Raw genomic sequence first — 21,548 nt, 5'->3', positions numbered from 1 at the left:
ACACAACCGGCCATCCCTCCTCCACCGCCCCCCCCCCCGATGGAGAACATCTCCGTCAGGGGGCCGTGTGAACAGAACATGAGCGGTTGGTAAATAAATGGGGATATTATGGCCTTGTTTGATTATCTAATCTACACAAACACACACACACACACACACACACAAGCTCATTCGGTGCAATTTCCTCTCATTATAATCAGGTGGGGGAGAACTGGCGGCACCGCGGTGTCCCCTGGGAAATGTGATTTTCGGCTAAATGGTGCCAGAAGTGCAAACATGTATTATAATCACCGTTAAAACCTCCACCATGGGGAGGAAAGCCGATTCAAAAAGTCAAAGGACCTTCACAGCTTGAGCTCAGAAATCACACAAAACACCAGATGAAAATTGAATAATTCCTCACAGGTCTGAGTAACAGCCCACCTGAGACTCCTCGTGTTCAGCGAGCGGTGAACGTGCTTTTGTTGGAGCGATGGACTTCACTAGCGCCACCGTTGGAAACCCCGTGGAGGAGGCCTGGACAGCGTCGTGTCGTCGTGATGGAGGAAGTGCTGAAGCTGCCGGGGAGAGCTCGTGTAAATCATTCGCTGTTGACATTTTCCAGCTTTCCGATCAGCTGATGGGAGGAAATGAATATGAACGGTGGAGCGAAGGAGCATGACCGGAAGAAAGAGTCGAAGCAGACGCCGGTCAAAAGGTTGGGGTCACCCAGACAATTTGGTGTTTCCCATGAAAACTCTCACTTCTATTTATCAAATTAATTGCAAAATGAATATAAACTAGAAAATGCATTTCCTGCTGAAAATGCGTTGGAATGCTAACATTTGAAAGCTTGAAGCTGAAAAATAAAAACTAAATTGCTAAAAATGTTTGAAAATAGCTGAACATGTCTGAAAATGGCTGAAATATGAAATGAATAACTGAAAATGTCTGAATTTAGCTGAAATAAAAAAAATGTAAAGCTGAACATAGCTTAAAATAGCTGCCAACAGCTAAATTGGGTTTTCAACCATTTTCTCAGCAATTTAGTTTTTATTTTTCAGCTTCAAGCTTTCAAATGTTAGCATTCCAACGCATTTTCAGCAGGAAATGCATTTTCTAGTTAGTATATATTCCTGACCTGCCTGTTCTGACCCTGCCTGCCCTGACCTCTGATTCTCTGCCCCGCCATTTTTGGACTTGTTTGCTTCTTGGACTGATCTCCCGGTTTTGACCCAGCCTGTTTTCAACTAAAGACATTCCTCTTTGTTACTCCTGTCTGAGTCGTGCTTTGGGGTCCACTCGTAATAGCACCGTGACATTATTGACACGACCAGCGTAATGAACGAGATGTAAACTTCACCTCGAAGGATATTATTGTAATTTAATTTGTGCGCTCGAAAAAAGAAAAAAAAGTACATCATTCATCAACAAAGTCATGAAATTGATTGTCATGGGGGGGGGAATACATTTGAACTGCACGTGATCCGATCCCCCGAGAAGGACAAGCTTGAACTTGCCATTTTAATTAGCTCTCTGAACATGTAAACATATTTTAAAAAGACAGACAGGAAAATAACACATCTTCTGATGCTTTATTCCAAAGCGCCGCTCCCAGGAGAAAACGAGCTTCTCGAACAACAAACGTTTCGGCACACACGTCTGGACCGTAGAATTGACCCGTTGGTTCTGGAGACGAGGAGAAGGTGCTGGAGGACCTCGATGGGAATCGCAAAATCCAATTAGCACCGACATGCGTTTTTTAAACGGCTAATTGTCTGTCACCTCTGTGTCTTTTTAACGCACTCCCAGGACCTGAAGGAGAGGAGCAGCTGGCCGAGGCAGCAGCTGTGCCTCTTGATGGCTCGTTCAAGGCATCATCAGGCGGCTTTTGCATCAACAATTAACGCCTTGTCTCCGCGGGGGAGTTCTTTAACTCTATCTAGTCTTCAATACCGCGGGGACACAGCTGTCCGTCGAAGTTGTGCGTGTGCAAGTTAAACACGGGAAAACACCGCTGAAGTTTAGAAGTTATCTGTAATACTTTTTATCACACATTTTCCCTGACTAGTTGTGTCGATGTGCAGTCTAGAGACGTCTGACGTCACAACCCCAGAAACGAGACTCACGTTCCCATCTGTCCATTGAAATGAATTTTTACTGAATGTCATCATCAAAAAATCTATTTCTAACACAACCTGATCGGGGACCACCATGAGGTCACTGTTTGGTGCCCACATTTTTGTATCTTTAAATACTTTTGTTATTTTTAATTCATCAGATCCTATGGAGAAAATCTTCAACTTTAAGAAGCTTACAGTATCTTCATATTTTCAGCAAATTCAGTTATATAATTTTTTTTATGTTCACATAATCTTCACCTATTACTATATATTTTCAAATATTTTTTATCTTTTCAAATTTTCAAATTATAAATTTTTTTATGGAACAAATAATGAATGGGATACAATGGTGGAAATCTTCAAATCCGCTTAAACTTGTTCAACTTTAAAACCTTACAATATCGACATACATTCAGCTAAAGAAACAATTCCACCTTTACAATGTTGACAGAAGTGTTAGCTATAACTTTATAATTCATCTTCTTTTGATAGCTCTTATAGTTATTTAACTGTTCCCATTTTAGTTGTATGTGTTTTTCCGCTCCTCCTGGAGTTTTCAATGGGTGTGTGTGGGGAAGTCTTGAGTTGTGACGTCATCGCTAGAGGGGACAGCTGCGTCAGGATCAAGCGGAAATTAATTTTGTATATCGTCACTATGGCCACAATTCTTACTCTTTAGGCATTATTTTTTGATAAAGTAGTAGGGAATCTTGTGCTTGTCGTAGACATGTGACTGTGGAATCCAACAGTTTCCCAGATTTGTCTAGAGAAGCCTTAACGAGGGGAGAAGTCCGGCTTTCTCCTCAGTCATCTCCATTGAAAACCTGACGACATTTTAACTTTTTTTAAGAAACAGGAACATTTTCTGAACTGCGATTAAACTCTCATTTCTAAACCAAAAAAATATTTAAGGACATGTAAACGTTCACAAAAGCCTTGAGCATCTCCTAATGTAGACAGATCAGAGTTATGGTTCTCTGTCAAATCCAAATGTGGCCGCGTGCGCGCGCGTGTGTCTTTAAATGGAGAGATATTAGAAGAGAACCAGCATTTGAGTTTCTCAGGTCTCATTTAACCCACAAACATAACAAACATATCGGCGCGTTCGGCTCAATCTTTCCTCTCTATTGATTCTACCATTTTGGAGATTTGATCATGTTTTTTTAAACAAATGCTTTTGTAGAAAATCCACTCAGGGTTTAGATCTCGTCTATCCTTCACCCTGGTTTCTCCCTCTCCTTTTTCATTTATCTTTCTCCTGTCTCTCAATTTATTTAGTTATTTTTCTCTCTGGTTCTCATGTCTGACTTTCCTCCCTCTCTCTCATTTCTTGGATTGTGATTCATATCTTTGAATATTGAGATGATAAAGTTGTGCTTATCTTTTCCAGTTATACATTTCCACCCAATATGTTTTTGCTTCAACATTTTCAGCAGGAAGTTTCCCTTTTTGATATGTTCAGATGTTTAAGCTATTTTCAGCCTATTTCAGCTGTTGGCAGCTATTTTAAGCTATGTTCAGCTTTAAAAAAAGATATTTCAGCTAATTTCCAGACATTTTCAGTTATTCATTTCATATTTCAGCTAATTTCAGACATTTTCAGTTATTCATTTCATATTTCAGCTAATTTCAGACATTTTCAGTTATTCATTTCATATTTCAGCTATTTCCAGACATTTTCAGTTATTCATTTCATATTTCAGCCATTTTCAGCTATTTTCAAACATTTTCAGCTATTTAGTTTTTATTTTTCAGCTTCAAGCTTTCAGATGTTAGCATTCCAACGCATTTTCAGCAGGAAATGCATTTTCTAGTTTTATTTACCATTGTACTATATTCCCTTTGCAGAGATTGCCCTCTGGAATCACACATGGCAACCTGTTGGTAACCAGGTCACACCCGTTTCTTTTTCAACCTGATTTGGTTTGTACGCAGTCGGACGGAACCAGCGAAATGTAAACTCCGCCCAAAAAGTGTTTTTGTTGCTCCTGTTGCTTTAATTTGCCAAACTGTGGGCTGAACACTGCAAAGTTGCCCGGTGATCTCAGGGGGCATCGGAGACTATAAATTGCAATTACACAGGCCATTAAACATTGAATGCACTCTACGGGCTTTACCTACATCTTAACTTCAGGTGAACATCCAAGAGAGTGCTTGATTATGTTCCGGCCGGTTACATAAAATGACTTTCTTAAGTGTATTTCCACGACGTGGGGGATGTTCCCTGTAACTGATTGTATTCTGTTTTTCCGCAGCGGGCCTCGGGGGTCATGGATCTGTGCGTGGCCATCAAAGGGATCTCCTTCTTCTTGCAAGCGTGCTTGGGCATCTTGGGGAACGTGGTGGTGCTGCTGGCCTACGCCCACATCATCTACAGCGAGCCCAAGCTTCTTCCCGTGGACATGATCCTGTGCCACCTGGCCTTCGCCAACCTGATGCTGGTCCTGTTCCGCTGCGTCCCCCAGACCATGACCGTGTTCGGCATGAGGCACCTGCTGAACGACCCCGGCTGTAAGGCGGTGATCTACGTGTACCGCGTCACCCGGGCCTTGTCGGTCTGCATCACCTGCATGCTCAGCGTGTTCCAGGCGGTGACCGTCGCCCCCCCCGGGCCCCGATTGTCCTGGTTGAAGTCCGCACTTCCCTCCCTGGTGCTCCCCGCCTTTGCGGGACTGTGGCTCCTCAACATGGCCATCTGCATCGCGGCCCCTTTCTTCTCCATCGCGCCGCGCAACGGCACCGTCCCCGCCTTCACCCTCAACCTGGGCTTCTGCCACGTGGACTTCAGAGACCACCTGTCGTACGTGATCAACGGAGCGGTGCTCACCGTGAGGGATTTCGCCTTCGTCGGCCTGATGGTGGGCTCGAGCGGTTACATCCTGCTGCTCCTCCACCGCCACAACCGGCAGGTGAGAGGCAGGCGTCGCTCTCAGGGCGCCGGGGCGGAGACCAGGGCGGCCAAAACGGTGCTCACCCTGGTGATTCTGTACGTGGTCTTCTTCGGAATCGATAACGCAATCTGGATCTACATGCTGACGGTGGCGAAGGTGTCGCCCGTGATTGCCGACATGAGGGTGTTCTTCTCCGCCTGCTACGCCGCTCTCAGCCCCTACTTAATCATTTCCTCCAACAAGAAGGTCAAGGCGAAGATCGCGTGTGCAGCCGAGCAAGTGCAGCCGTCGGTGGACAATCAGGCGTCGGGTGACAAGTGACGCTCTCTGGTTCGACAGGCCGACGACTGACAAGACGGCCGAGTTGGGCACAGACCTCATTGTTTTCAACACTGCTGCAAAGATAGATGACAGCTACTGAGGCAGTGGACCCTTTTAGAAACAAACAGTCTTGTAGACGGATAGTTACTTTATTATATTTCCATCAAAATCGCAAATATATTGTACCAGCTATATGTGTTTTGTGGTCATTTTGAATGTCGGCAGCAACAACAAAAACACACACACCATCATCGTCATCATCATCATCGCTGAGCTGAAACAATTTAATTAAAAAAGTAAAATAACTTAAAGAAAATATGCCAAACATCCCCTTTATTATAGCTTATGTTAAGAGGATTTGATGCTTTACTTGATCTTGTGTGATCTTACACTGATGATCTCTAAGTTTGGAGATTTTTGGATGAATGATAAGCGGTTCGCCAGAATTAAGGATATTTTGGTCATGCTTTTGAACAGTTTCAGGGGAATTCAAGGTTTAACGTTATTTGTTCAAATGTTTTTATTTTATTTTGGTGAAAATATTTCAATTGGACTGTTTAAGGCTCATTAAAATAATGAGAATCATAATTCATCCACCATAATTATATTCTTAATATTATGGGAAGCGCTTTGAAATTGAAATTGTGGAAAAAAAGACAATTTTGTAGACTTTTTCTTGTGTCAAATCAAAAGTCCAGAATTTGAAGATGACGCTTTTGGCAGCGAGATTTTTTCCAGACAATTTAATTGAGACTGTAATCGTTTGAATAATCAATCATTTAAATAATCAATCATTTAAATAATTGCTATTTACAGCCCTAATCGTTATTATCGAATACAATATTTTGCTCGCTCGCTCTTGCTGTGCTGTGATTGGCTGACATGTTAGGAATAACTGAATTGGAGGGTCCGTTTAGTCCGTAGTACAGTCTTTCAGGCAACACTTTACTAATTCTAGTATGCGACAAGTTTCATCAGATAAAGTTTTATGTTAAAACATAGAGCAAAAATTGTTTATATAACGTCTTAGAAATTATTTAGAAAATATTAGCCGTTTATTTTCTCAATATAAAAAAAAAAGGATTCTGGAAGCAGCCTTAACGGGCGCAAACTGAGCCTGCGAGACAACGTTCAGGGAATTAAACACCCTTTCTAAACACAACAAACCCCGGAAGAGGGAAGCGGAGGACTGATGCGGGAGAAAAAGTGAAGTTTGTGAAGTACCGAGTGACAGTTACCCGAAATAAACGCATCGATAGCTCGACACACGTTGACGAAGGAAAACGTTTTAGAAATGTAACACCCACGAGACACCAACTCAGTGTCCGTTGTGTTGAGGCGAGCCGCTCGTGTTCAGCTCCGTTTGACAACAAGACGCCGTCGAGGTGATGAAAACCGACTTAACGAGCTGTGATGATGATTAAAGCTGTTTCCAGTTTGTGGAAAATCAACGCGAACCGCTTCCCTTCAGGTGAGTTTCCATCAGTCCGTTGACGGACATTTGCCGAACGAAACGTAAGGGCGCGAGGACAGCTAGCGGTGTGTTCAGTGTCCTCTGTTAGTCGTAGCTTTTCTATTGTTGCGTTGCTTTCATGCAGTGGTGGAAGAGGTACTTCCGTAAAAAATAGCAATACCACATTGTACAAATACTGTGTTACAAGCAAAAGTCTTGCGTTCAGAACTTTGCAAAGTAATAGTACTCATAATGCAGAATGGCTCAGAACAATTATATATTACTGATATGACACGTGACTTGACTGCTTAATATACTGCTGGGTAGCTTAATAACAAGGCGTAATGTACTTTTTGATTACATGTTGTGTTAATAATCTGAATTCTGTATATAAAGTAAGAAGTAACTGCAATACTGTGGATATAACAAAAACATATACAGTAAAATATACAATATTACAAGTAGCAAGTAGCATAAAATGGAAATACTCAAGTGAAGTAAAAGTAGCTCACAATTGTACTTAAATACTGCTTTTGAGTAAATGTCTATGGTTACATTCCACCACTGTCTGTGCCCCCGCCCACTTGTTTTGTTTGTTTAGTGAACACATCTGGATTTCTGCCCAGTCCTCTCTGTTTCCTGCCCTCTTTGTGAGATGTCCTGACTGGGACTCCACTGGTTCCAGCATCAGATCACAATGGCCAGAATAGCCTGGTCCCAGTTTGTTTGTTTGATGACTCTCACATCGTCTGCATACAGCTACACACCCACCAACATATGGTCCGCTGTCTGTGTCCTATATGTTCCGCATGTTTTACTCGCTTCCCCGGTACTTTAGACTTTCGTTTTTATTCTATTTTTGATCAAATTATTATTTAAATTTTTTTATGGAACATGTCCTGCTATAAAAAAAATCTGCTGCAACAAGAAATTTCCCCCTGGGGATAAATAAAGCAAAATCTAATCGAATGACGGAAGAATCACAAACAAGAGACACATCCCAGGACTTCGTGTCCTCGGAGCCGCGTGAGCGACTTCTCTCGTTCCTCCCCCAGGATCGACGTTCAGCAAAGCCCGACGGACCCTGGACGGCTCTGACCTGGAAGGGTCTGGGCCGAGTGCTGCCGTTTCCCTTCTTCTTCAAGTGGTGGATCCAGGTGACCTCCAAGTCCATCTCCTCGTGGATCCTCGTGCTGTATTTCCTGCAAGGTTAGCTCACCGCTTGGCTTCCCCCTGGGCGCTGCTTCAGCCCGACATGTGATAATGAATTCAAATATTGACATCCTGATGAGAACCAGGGCACAAGTGAGGGATAAACACTGTAAACGGACAGCTGAAAGACCTCAGTCCTGCTCATTCTTGTCTTTTTATTGGGGGTATCATTAAAACGTTTCTCGGGGAAGAGGTCTGAATGAATATTAATTACTTCCTGAGCCTCTTCTATATTTCCATTAGCAATCCTGAGTTTTGTTGTTGTTGTCACTTACATTTTTTATTTGTTTAGTGATTATAAACATAAAACAAGTACAAAAATGTCAGACATAAACATATATATATACACCCATATACATACCCATACACACACACAGACATACATACATATACACACATACATATACACACACATATATACACACACACACACACATACCCTCCCCTCCTCCAAAACACAAACAACAACAACAATAAAAAATAAAAAAAAAGACAACAACCTTTATGAGCTTTAAAAGTCCTCAGAGAATATACGGAGCCCGGCTGTAATAAATCGACATGCACACTGAGTAACGCTTTTAAAACGCAGCGAACAAAGAGTCCCATTTATTTTATCGCAACAGTGATATTTTGAGTGTGTCGCTGCTGGAGGGAAAGTTTTTACGTGATGAAGGCGGGAAAAATCCGGCAACATTTTTTTTTTTTTTCAAGCACTGATCCATTAAAAAAAAATGTTGGGCTATTTTGCTTTTAGAAGAATTCTTTCACCCTACGAGAAAGAAAACATCTAAAGTACACATTTAGTGTATTTTACTATATTTTGTCTGTTTGCATTTATATATTTTTATCCTAAATGTATCATTGGATAATGCCTCATCTGCGTATTTAACCACAGCATTTCTGAAAACTAAAATACCAAAATATTAGTAATACCAACAATAATGTTCCTATTGTAAGCATCTTTTAGTACCCTCTTCACCTGTTGTGTCTCCCCTTAAAGATAGAATTTGCTCAGCCATAAGGAAATAAATAAATAAATACACATATTCATATATGTATTGTATATATATGTACGTGTGTGTGTGTATATATGTATAAACGCAGTGTGTGATGATATGTACCCAATTCAGTATCTCCATTCGTCTCATTTTACATTAATTTGTGTGCGACAGTAAGTGTGTTACCCATCACACACACACACACACACACACACACAGAGGCCTCATTAATAGGCATGAATCCTGCTGTAATGGCCCCCCTAGGGGACCGTTTTGTTTGCTGTTGCCAAATGTTTTGCTCCTTTCAGTGGCAGCAGTGGTGCTGTAGGTGGAGGTCCCCGGGGCCAGCGCCAGCGAGGTGTACGGGCCCATGTGTCTGATGCTGCTGCTGGGCGCCGACCGAGTCCAGCCGGTGGCCCCCGGGCAGTCCGGCGTCCAGCTGCCCCACCAGCCCTGCTCGCAGACGGAGGTTGTGTTCTCATCGTTAGGTGCCGCACACTCATTCGCCTTAAACACACACCCTCACCTCTCGGCACGTGCGTAAACGCAAATAAACCCAAGGACCCTCGCTCATCAAGCTAAAGTTATTCCATGCAGTAAAGCCTCTCTAATACTCTCAAACAGGGTTCGTACGGTCATGGAAAACCTGGAGAAATCATCTCATTTTAAAATGGTTATTTCAAGGCTTAGAAAAATCCTTGAAAAAAAATGTAATCCCAAAAGTTTTGAAAAAGTCATGGAAATGTGTTATATTCACATGTTCATTTACGCCAAGTTTGAAATAATTAATGTTTTTAAAAGAAAGACGTTTAAAATACAAGCCGGCGTACGCTCTCATACTGGCGGCACAAGTTTAGGGGTAAACAATAGTTTGATTAAAAGAATAAATATTTATATAAACGTTTATTCTTTGAATCAAAAATATTGTCTCATTCATTTGGTTCATTTAAGGTTATATATTGTTTTGCTTTAAAAAAAATTAAATTTATATTTTATTAGTGTTCAGAATCTCACATACACATATTTAAATTTTTCAGATTCTTTGTAATACTGTAAGCTTTTTAATTCTCAGTTAGTTTAAATACGACATTTTCTCACTTTCATGTTTACACCGAGATTTCACGTAATGTTTGGTCATTGAAATTTAGTTTAAAGTCCTGGAAAAGTCATTGAAATCCACTGGTCCCCATGTGCATGAACCCTGTCACAACTGCTGTGGGTTTAAGCTGATGTTGTGATGCCTCTCGTCTCTGACCGTCCCGTTCCGTCTCCTTCAGGCCGAGTGCTGAAGAAGTCAGAGGAGAAGACGGACAACGGGGACGCGGTGCAGCACGGGCCGTGGCAGTCTGAGGAAGGCCAGCGACTGCACAGGAGCGAAGAGAGGAGGAGGAGGAGGTCACTCGCCTCACTAGTCGAGCTCGGTACCGCAGTGTGAAGCACAGAAGGAATGAACTGATGACGGCAGGAAAAGTTAGTCAATAAATATGGACGGGGTGCACTGGAAATGTACGAATTAAAAGCTATGTTCAGCTTGAATTTTTTTATTTTTCAGCTAAATTCAGACGTTTTCAGTTATTCATTTAATATTTTAGCTATTTCCAGACAGACGGAAGAAATAGAATAATAAGTTTATTAAAGATAAAGATTACAAGAACAATAGTTGGACTGCTGAAGCATTCCAACTAAATCTAGTCAAGACATTGACGAGGTTAGATATAATGATTTATATTGTAAATATTAACGTAGTTTTCTTGTGGCTCAAAGGAAGGCCAGTTTTAGAGCTTCTCTCACCAGCATAACTGTTTTCAGCTGCGCTCACATAAAAAGGGTTTTCTACCCCTCCGTTAGTCTTCTAAGGCGAGAACACAATGTACCATTAGAACACTGGAGATGGGCCTCTACACACCTCTGTAGAGACTTCATTAAACACCAGAGAATAGTCATTAACACATTTACTATGTAGAGAGAGTTTATGATTCATTTAATGTTATCTTCATTGATAAAACGGTGCCGTCTTTAATTTTAAGAGGAAAAATACTGACTCATTTGTGTTTTTAGGTCTCTTAACCTAATAAATAACCTAATATATAAAGTAGTGTAGCACAGATAAATGGACCCAATTGCTCCTTCTGCAAATGACCGGCGAGAGGGGGGGGGGGGTGGGGGCAGCAGCCATGACCTCTGACGTTTCCCCCTGGAATGACTCATAACAATACAGTGATTTACATAAGCTTCATAAATTGTGATCATTTATGGAGCCCACCAATTTTTGCTGGATTATGTATCGGGTTGTGCCGTCTGCTCATCTATGTGTCTGTAGCCTGTATTTATAGATTATATTTAATTTTGTGTCCACTTGGGACACTGACTTCCATGACCAGAGTGGTATGCTGCCATCTAGTGGAAGTCAAGTGACATTACATGTTCATTCACAAGCGTTTCTCTGACAGTGGTGGGAAATATCCAACCAGCGTATACATTCATTTCATGCTACTTTATACTTCTACTTCACATTTCAGAGGGACATATTTTCTATTTAATCCACTGCATGTGGAGCAGCTGGCTGGGCGATGAATCAGGATGAAAATATATATCGTCTTTCAATAGAATCATATGGTGAAGAATTCATGTATAAAGATCTCCTGATGCGCAGTTGGGTCCTCTAAATAAATAATAACAAATACATCACTCGAATTGCTTTGCACTTTGCTTTTATTTGCACTAAATTTCTTAATCAAATGAGATAATACTCTGTTCTTTCACACAGCAGTATACAAAACCATGGTATAATTGCATTTTGCTAATACATCTATAATATTACCACAAAGCGAGTCATAAAATGACCAATATAGTGATAGAAGATTATGGACATATCGCCCAGCCCTAATGACAGCTATGGTTACTAGTTATTTTAGGACAAATATTATAAGATGATAGAACACAATGTGTTGTTCAAGATCATCTTCTACTTCCTTTTTACTCTTTTGAAAACCAATTGATGTGTTTTTGTTTATGAATATCTTTTATGGCCGAAGTAAAGCACCTTAAATTTCCCTGTTGTTTTAACCCTCCTGTTACCTTTAGGGTCAATTTGACCCCATTCAATGTTTAATGTCGGTGTTCTTTGGGGTCAATTTGACCCCAGGCTGTTTTTCACTGTCAAACATATAAGAAATATCAACTTTTTTATATATTTAAAGGGCTATTTAGGTAGTCAACAAACAAACATAAAGTACCTCACACTTAAACTTGGAATATTAATTCTAATAATTTCCTGGAGGTTTTAATTGCTGGGGTCAAATTGACCCCAAGGGTAAAATATGTTAGTAAATATAAAGGTAACAGGAGGGTTAAACATTGAATGGGGTCAAATTGACCATAAAGGTAACAGGAGGGTTAAGAGGTGTTTCACATGTTACAAATTAACCTGCTTTGCCTCGGCGTGAATTTCATTTGAACCAAAATGGAAGATGAGCCACGGCGACATGTCGGCGTGAACGTGTGTTTCCATCGCGATTCAAGCAAATCGGAAAACACCAAGCATCTTCTTTCTACGTGAAGAACGTCAATAAAACGTCTCTGGTGCAAGAGTCTCCGAAAGACGAATGTAAAAGTGAAAAGACTTCCTTTAGGACAGAGAGAACGATGATAAACACACGTGAACCTCCTGTTCCTGCAGCCGAGTGTCACGACTCAAAAACAGGACCCGAGAGCACGACTCCAAAACTCAGGGCAATCAAAAGGGTTTATTTAAACAGAGGAAGTCCCCAAAAATTCCAAAGAAACAAAGTACAACTTAAAGTTGCTGCTGAGCAGGAAACTAAGAAAATCACAGCTATGCTGGGAAAAAAGACGTGATCAAAATACAAACAAAATCACAACTATGCTGGAACTGCAAACCAGGACAAAAGAGGACCGGAATGTTCCTCTCCGATCTCCCAACTTCATCGCGTCACACCGGCTTCCCGATGCTCTGGACTCGTTCGACAAAGGGCGGGAAGTTCCTTCCTGTGCCTTACAAGAACCCCAAACCACATGACTGTGATGGTTGAATGCAAGAGGGGTCTCACTCATTCTTTGGCTTTGAGTACATCAAACATCTCTGTTGTTGTAATGTTTGGTTTGGCCACTAGATGGCGGTAAACCCAAAAGTAAAAACCTTCTGATGTGTTCGAATGTTCTTTTATCGCTGATTGGAGCTCAATGAGGAACTTCCAGAAATAATTACCACGTACAAAAGAGAGATGCTGGGAACCGGAATTTCAAATTGACAAACGTGACCATGAGTGAGTGGATGAACTTCACCGTTAGTCGTTGTATTCGGATTTACTTTTGGCTGAAACTTCGTCTTTGAATGTACTTTTCTAAATGTTTTCATTTGTGCGAGCAAAATTGAAACAAATGCTTTTTTTGTTAAATATATGCACAGAGAATAATTAGCGCACAGAGAAGATTTGTTGGAGGAGGGTGGAGCGTTTTTTACATCTTTAAATACCGCTGTAAGAGAAGAAATGACACAACTGGATGAATATATTTTCCTTTTTCCAGTTCGGACCCCCAGATCAGAGTCAAACTTAAATTCACAGGACAGTAAGGAAAGAATGGACATGCATAAACCTGCAGAGCCCACATTCTCCCTCTTCGGCATCCACAATCAGCCTCATATACGGTCAGTGTTGTCACATCTACAGGAAGAACCGCTTCACTGTTTCATTTCCTGACAACAAGGGCTCAAACTACCATCACGTAATCATTTATTTATTCTGAAAGTGTTTTTTTACCGTCTTGCAGGAAAAGATTTTGGTTCAATCCGGTTTAAATGAAATGTTTAGCATCACTTGGTAATGTCCTTATTTTTCAAAGTAAAGCACTGTTTCTTTCAATGAAGATAACATTAAATTAATCATAAACACATTCTATACATAGTTAATGTGGTAAATGACTATTCTCTGGTGTTTAATGAAGTCTCTACAGAGGTGTGTAGAGGCCCATCTCCAGTGTTCTAATGGTACATTGTGTTATCGCCTTAGAAGACTAGCGGAGCGGTAGAAAAGCCTTGAAAACTATTTTTATGTGAGCGCAGCTGAAAACAGTTATGCTGGTAGGAGAAGCTATAAAACTGGCCTTCCTTTGAGCCACAAGTTTGAAGAACAACATTAATATTTCCAATACAAATCATTATTTCTAACCTTGTGAAGTCTTGACTATATTTTCTATATATATTTTGCAATTAATTTGATCAATGAAAGTGTGAGTTTTCATGGGAAACCCAAACCTTTGAACGGTAGTATATATATATACATATATACATATATATATGAACGTTGTCTCTACTGTCTAAGTTACAGTAAAGTTGTGAAGATGTGAAAAGGACTAAATAGAAGTGACATATTCAGGTGATGGAGGAAGGCCGCGGGGTCGTGAAGGTCGCGGCGCCGCATCACGAAGCCCATTGGTCCGCTGACAGCTGCCCATTCCGATTCCCAAGACTTCTAAACACGCGAAGCCTGCACATGTTTCGAAGCATATCTGAAATAGCTGCACACGTGTTCAACGAGCCGTCTGTGACGACGTGCATAACTCGCAGACTAAATATAAAATGAAAAGAAATATCAGTCGTCGCAGCATATCACGTGACCCCCGCGGGCCGCCATGTGTTTTCCTTCTTTTAATCCCATGTGATCCTTTGCTCTCTATACCAAACAATGGAATGAATGAAAGCTTCCATCTCATGCACGGAGAGTAGAGATGCTACTTACTGGAGGCGTTGGTCTCTCCAGTGGCACGGCAGTTGTGAAGAATCTGGACAGGAAAAACACAAAAAGGTATTTAGAGAAGAGTTATGAAAGAACATAAATGGGAAAACAATCATTTTAATCTCAAATCTGTCAAATAAATCCCCTATAAAGGAAGCGATACACATTTAGCACGGACTTACCCCTTTTGTTTTTATTACAGATTTACGGTCACAGATTTATGGTCATTTTATTGTATCATTGTTTGTGTTTATAATTTTTTTTTTTTAATGTATATTTGTTTTATAGTATCTACTTCTAATCCCTTAAAGGCAAATATTTTACTTTTTGCTACAATTATTTTACAGTCGGGGAACTACTAACTATTGCTTTGCAGCTTCGTATCAATAATACACATTATATTTAACAAATAAATCATGATGTATGTTTAAGGGCACAAATAAATCTTTATTGATCCCTCGTTTCCTGACCGTATAGAAAAAAACAAGCCCCACCTATAATAGCTGCCATATTGAATCAATGTACATATTAAAGCAACTATAAATCAATTTCAATAATATTTTTCTTAATCTGGGGCCAGGTATGCATAATGAGAACCTTTTTTGAAAGTATATTTGATGCTAATACTTTTCAGTATAATTTGGAGTGCAAGACATTACCTGTAAAAGCAGTATTTCTACACTGTTCGTGTTTAGTCACAACCTCTTCTTCGTGTTTAGTTTTTATATCTCCTGGCTCACTGTTAACGTAAACAAAAACTCTATTTAGAGGGTTGTGTGACCCACTAAAGATAAGAAGCTGGGTCATAATGGGTCGTAATGGGCTGCCGGGAGCGTGGTGCTCTTCCTGCCTCGGGCCAATCGTTTCAAACTAGCTAAAAACACGAGGATGTTTTGGGGCGGCGCTGTTTCTGCACACACACACACACACACACACACACACACACACACACGGCGCTGTTTCTGCACCCTCCTCCACACACACAAGAGACCCGCGCACAAACGGACAGAAAAGGGAAAACACGCCGACTCGCCGCGCTGAATCCACGGTACGTTAACATTTCACCTGTAGCGGGTTTCTGACGCGTTAACGGTCGCAGCGCGCGCGCTAGCTCGGTCCATTCGCGTGCAATGGCGGTGTGTGTTTTATCTTTTTAACGCTATCGGAATGTCCGTGTGTGTGTGCGTGTGTGTGTTATAATGCGGAGACACAATACTACAGTCGCAATACGGAAGCCTCGATATTGTAGACCGACTAGCTGGCGCGCCGAAGTGTAATGTGGACGACACGAACGACATTTTGGTCAAAACCTGACGTATTTCTTATCAACGGTGAACAAAACGTTAACAGAGTGAGCTCGAGACATTTCACATTACGCAACTTTTTTTAATGAAATTCACCTTTTTTTCTAGCTGATTTAAAACTCATCGAATAGCTGACGATCTGTTTTCAGATCGATAACGATAAATGATTGATGCCAAAAGATAGCTAAATTAAAAAAATGGTGTGACGGACAGACGGAGCAACAGGTGATCCTGGTTCCCGGGCAAGATGGCGTGACGGACAGCCGTCTCGGCCAATCGGCTGGCAGGGAGCGGAGTGCGCGGGCCAATCGCAGCGCGTCCGCAGTGTTCGAGTGGGCGTTGATCCAGACTGACAGCAGTGTCATCAGCGGGCAGAGCCACACTGGGACACCGAGGACAGACAGGGAGGGTGTCTCCGTTTCTAAAGGAAGGATTGTGTTCGTCGTTGCGACCATACGAGGTGGAAATACAGCGTGAGTTGCATTTCATGCCGTTTAATCGCAGGAGAGGACCGCGTGTGTGTTTGTGTGTGTTCAGAGACGAATAGGTTGTATGTTTTCTCTACAGATGGCTCAGACTGGTAGGTAGACACATTGTAGATGCAATGTAACATCCAGATTATATACTGAGACTAAACAATTTATTTTTTAAATCACAATTTGAGATATAACACGATATTTTGTGAAAATACAGTAAAACACTGCAAAATAGCAGATAGGCCCCTCGTGGAATGTTAGGTGGCACCCTGTGAGAGGAATTCATTAAACTTAAAACACTATGGTGGCTGGGAAACAGTATTTGGGATTTAAGGGGGCTTTTGTGTAACTTTAAGTCTGGAATGCAAGAACATGTTCTGTCATGGTACGTTGGATAATGCTTTAGCTCTGTTACAGCTGGTATGTGTGTATCTGGAAATATATATAATGTAATTGTGATATCACATTAGGTATCGTATATGGTCATAACGGATGTTTTCTAGCATGTGACGCACGACTGTGGACTTTGAGTGACAGGAAAAAATGAATACGCCCATACCGTATGTTTCGGTCATCGCTCCCACGCGAATACTCATTCCTCAAAGAAAAACTGTTGCGTAGGAAAATGGTCCCGATAGCTAAAGTAAACAACCCTAAAAGGCCTTTGCACTTTCACAATCAACATAACCTGATAAGAAGATACTTCTCTATTTATGTTTTTGCATGCTCTTAGAGTTGCAGATTTTATGATAGAGACATTACACATTGTGATTTAAAAAAAAAACTATTGATAGGTGCCACTTTAAAGGGAGACTGTTTAACTTTTTTTATAGTACAATCAAAAAAAGTTGAAAGCACTTGGAGTTGACTGGCAGTTTATGGCATTGACAAACTTTAGATGTATGCTGTTGTGTAACTAGTTGTGTTTTTGCTCACGCAATGATCACATCTTTTAAAGCAAGCAGGAAATTATCAGGACATGATCAGCTGTTATCCGGCAATCGCCACGTGTCAAAGTTGCATCATCTTTTTCAAACGCCGTCCGTGTTCCAGCCACAGTAACGCTCGCCGTTTGCTTTCAGGTAATCGCTGCAGTCGTCTTGGGAATACCGGCAGCTCTTGAGGATTATTAGCCGGGCCGGAATTGGATCGCGTCTTCCCCCAAAACCGCCGCTCCGTTCCTCATGAGGAAAGATGGGGAACGGATTATCTGACCAACCCGGCTTCCTCTCAAACGTGCCGTTCTTCCAGTCGTTTCACATCGCCATCCTCGGCCTGGACTCGGCGGGGAAGACCACCGTCCTGTACCGGCTGCAGTTCAACGAGTTCGTGAACACGGTGCCCACCCGAGGCTTCAACGCCGAGAAGGTCAAAGTGTCCCTGGGCGCCCACCGGACCGCCACCTTCCACTTCTGGGACGTCGGGGGCCAGGAGAAGCTGCGGCCCCTGTGGAAGTCGTACACGCGATGCACGGACGCCATCATCTTCGTGGTGGACTCGGTGGACGCGGAGCGCATGGAGGAGGCCAAGACGGAGCTCCACAAGATCGCCAAGACCTCTGAGAACCAAGGGGTGCCCCTGCTGGTGGTGGCCAACAAGCAGGACTTGAGGAACTCCCTGGGGCTCGCCGAGATCGAGAAACTGCTGGCGCTTAAAGAACTGGGCCCCGCGACTCCCTGGCACCTGCAGCCGACCTGCGCCATCATAGGCGATGGGCTCCGGGAGGGCCTGGACAGACTCCACGACATGATCCTGAAAAGGAGGAAGGCGATGCGGCAGAAGAAAAGAGATAGAAAGTCGTGGCGATTTTTAAAACAAATTAATGTTTTTAGTTTTTATTTTAAATAAAAGACTCGCCGGCTTGTTATATGTGAAGGAAACAAAAAGGATATTCTCCTGGGTGGGTACAGATGAGTATCCACTGCGGGTCCAAATTTTACAAAAATGCTGAGTTTTATCAGTCCAAAAAAGTTCCCGGGTCTCGTGATGATGCCTTTGATCAGGAAGTGGCGTTTTTTTTCTTTTTGAAAGGGATGCGGTATGACGACGAGGAAGATTCAGACACGTGTGGTTCTGCTCGAAAGAGTTGGTGTGGATTTTGAAAAAGCGATGAGGGTTTGAGGTCTGGAAGGGTGACGGAGGTTACGGATGTTTCATCGTGAGCGGCTGCTCCAATCAACGTTGCCAAAAAACATGAATTAAGAAAAGTCGTTGAAGGTTTATTTGGTAAAAGAGTGAATGAACATTGTTACACCAGAGGAGCAACGGTAACTGTTTCATACGTTGTTCTATCTCGTTTATTTTTTACACTGGACTTTCTCTGTGAAAGAAAAGTATTATCATGCATTGTTGCATCATCAATATGCTTGCTGTCTTTTCCCCCCGACATATATATATATATATGTGTGTGTATATATATATAATTTTTTTTTTTTAAAGCACTTTAGAGTATCTCTTCGTATGAAGTTTAAAGTTTCTAAATAGAGCATATTGTGTATTTTACCGATCTGTTTGGGCAAAATCCAACAGATGCTACTGTAGTTGGTCCACATTGGCCACGTCGTCACGAGACATGTTATTCATTGTGTTTTGCTTAATAAAACATAGTTAGAGCAACGTCGACGGTGGTTTGGAGGCTGTTATTACGTCCACTTGTGTGTTCTCTTAAACGACGTGGTTCTTGATTGTAACCTTCATTTAATTTGGCTGTTTGCCAGCCGGCTGTGTGTCCGTCGAGAGCCACCAAACGAGCAATTCCGTAAAAACATCTGTCGATTTTGTTCTTTCTAAAATGGCAGTGGAGCCGCGGCACACGTTCTGGAACCAGGTGTCCCGTCGCTCGTAAACGTGAAACTAAAACCCAGAGCGCGTGCGTCGCTCCGACAACCTTTGCTCTAATTATCACTGTTGAAAACGTCCTCCGTTTCCATTCATGGCGACTTGCACAATGGTCGCGTTGACTCGGGGAACACGCCCAACACCTGAAGGATCGTGTGCCGGCCGGAGCGCTCACTGGTTTTGGAATGAAACCGTGTCGTGCCTTTTTTTATTTTTATTATCAGGCCGTAGCTTTTATATCATAATAATCATTCATCTTATATAGCGCTTCTCAAGACACCCGAAGTCGCTTTACAGAGTCCAGTAGTCACACAGTCCTCCCGGTGGTGGTAAGCCACATCAGTAGCCACAGCTGCCCTGGGGCAGACTGATGGAGGCGTGGCAGCCAATCAGCGCCTTTGGCCCCTCCCCCCCCCACCACCAACATTCATTCATATCCATACGATGCTTTTCGTATCCTCCCTAGGTATACGTGCGCCGACTTGCGCGACGGTCTTAGCGAGCTGATGACGCGGCGTTGTGCGCATTTTTTAAAAGCTGGTGCACAACAATGAGGACGGAAAACCGGAAAATACCAACGCAGGCCGTCATCGGGACTTGAAAAATGCCGCTGGGCCGGTCCTGAGGCCGGTTCCAGTGCAACCGGCCGGTGGGGTCCACTCCTCACCCAGTATTTCTGTGCTGGGTGTGTATGCAGTCCGGTGTTCCAACGCCATTTGGCCTCCCCATTCCTTTTGAAACATTTGCAGCCCGACGGCCCAGTGTCGCAGCTGGCTTTTCTAAAATAACTGGTGCTCCTCCTCGCCGTATAAATATCCGCTCCAGTTAGACGTGATAATCGTGACCTTAATGTGGGGTTTTGATGCCGTGTCTCGGGGGTTTGGGGCCGTTGCGTTTTAACATAGAAAAATGAACGTCTTCATGAATCTTTATACATTTGTATGACTTTGTAGCTGCAACAGAATGTTTTGTGGCTTTTTTTTTTTTTTACTTCATCGGATAGTTAAAAGCCAGGAGAAGGAGGAGGAGGAGTGAGGGCATGAGTTATGGCAACAGTGAGTGAGGCAGATGACACCGAAGTGCCCTGGCTGGATATTCGAACCGAGCGTATTGATTCCCAGAAATGCCCCCTTTTTTATTTTCTTTTGTCAGAAGTTGACGAATTCATGTTTTTGTTTCTTTTCATGTCGAGAAGCTCAATTCCCAAATGTTTTTTTCCAAGGAAGGAAACTGAGGCCAAAGGCACATTCTCCCTTTTCCAGATTACACTTCCTTTCTCTCAGAAAGCCACGTCAGCTTTGTGTGTGTGTGTGTGTGTGTGCATGCACATCAATTAATGTCATTTCCTGCTCGGCCCTTGTTTGTACTTGGGTCCATGTCTTTAGATCTGCTGAGGCTCTCACCGGGGGGTGACTACTGTTGTTTATTGCCTCTGTAAATCAAAAAGCATGTTACCTGTCTCTCGCAGGCTCATTTTAATATGTTCTAAAACCACCGAAATCACTTCCCCGGGTCACATAATCACTTTGTGTTCTCGCATGCAAAGAGAGAGAGCGCGAGAGAGAGAGAGCTCCCTCATGTCCGATCCCGTTTCTCGAGCCTTTCAGCCTCGTCCTCGGTGAAAGGTGGATTTCAGGGACGAATAAATCTCGTTTCCAGGGGCCGCGCATTAACCGGCTAACCTCGGCACGAAGGCGCTCCGGTCCGACATGAATCCTCCGTGTCTTATTTGGAGGAGCTCATCCGTGCAGGAATTCCTTCCCGTTGCCGCTCTCGCAGTGCGCCGCCGCCGCCGCGCCTCGGGCACCACCGAGTTTGGCAGTTGTTTGCCAGGTTTTTTTTAGGGCGGCGTGCAGCGCTGAAGACTGTACAAAATGTTCTACCTTGTGTGTGTTTGATGAGAACACATGTGGAGCAGCGGCGTTGGACGGAGCCGAGAGGATTTCTCCCCACACTGAACTCCCACATCGAGTTTTCTCTTAATTAATGACATCCTCGGTGATGGTCCACACAGACACGCCCCCTCAAGAACACAAACACAGCTCTATTCCTCTCAATTGTTTCTTAATTTATCAGAAACTATGTTTGCCATATGGCAGACTACATTACCCATGAGCCTCAGCCACTGTTGCCTTACAAGATGTTGCAAATGTTAGTGTTAAAATGAAACAAAACAGTATATTTGACTAACATAGAC

The 21,548-nt window shown here is 42.5% G+C and overlaps 2 protein-coding genes and 1 long non-coding RNA gene across 5 annotated transcripts; 2 read left to right on the top strand and 1 right to left on the bottom strand.

Annotated features, from left to right (window-relative positions):
• The first annotated feature begins 4,279 nt into the window (after positions 1-4,279).
• Positions 4,280-5,314, top strand: LOC130212706 (olfactory receptor class A-like protein 1). The gene has a single exon (XM_056443841.1). The coding sequence runs from the start codon at positions 4,373-4,375 to the stop codon at positions 5,312-5,314; it is 942 nt and encodes a 313-aa protein (XP_056299816.1). The 5' UTR covers positions 4,280-4,372.
• Positions 5,315-10,600: 5,286 nt separating this feature from the next.
• On the bottom strand, positions 10,601-16,277 carry LOC130212713 (uncharacterized). The gene is made up of 3 exons (XR_008835401.1): positions 16,134-16,277; positions 14,737-14,779; positions 10,601-13,474 (listed from the first exon to the last, which is right to left on the bottom strand). It is a non-coding gene; the product is annotated as an uncharacterized LOC130212713 (long non-coding RNA).
• arl4aa (ADP-ribosylation factor-like 4aa) lies at positions 15,682-19,133 on the top strand. Of its 3 annotated transcripts, none has more exons than XM_056443845.1 (2): positions 15,682-15,781; positions 17,596-19,133. In XM_056443845.1, the coding sequence occupies exon 2, from the start codon at positions 17,708-17,710 to the stop codon at positions 18,359-18,361; it is 654 nt and encodes a 217-aa protein (XP_056299820.1). In that variant the 5' UTR covers positions 15,682-15,781; positions 17,596-17,707; the 3' UTR covers positions 18,362-19,133. The 3 variants fall into 3 exon arrangements, with proteins under 3 accessions (XP_056299820.1, XP_056299819.1, XP_056299821.1); XM_056443844.1 differs by lacking the exon at positions 15,682-15,781 and adding an exon at positions 16,413-16,510; XM_056443846.1 differs by lacking the exon at positions 15,682-15,781 and adding an exon at positions 16,550-16,617.
• The last annotated feature ends 2,415 nt before the right edge of the window (positions 19,134-21,548 follow it).

The sequence above is a fragment of the Pseudoliparis swirei genome, chromosome 22, assembly GCF_029220125.1.
Source record: "Pseudoliparis swirei isolate HS2019 ecotype Mariana Trench chromosome 22, NWPU_hadal_v1, whole genome shotgun sequence".
Lineage (NCBI taxonomy): Eukaryota > Metazoa > Chordata > Actinopteri > Perciformes > Liparidae > Pseudoliparis > Pseudoliparis swirei.
This window is presented reverse-complemented; position numbering and strand designations above follow the sequence as displayed.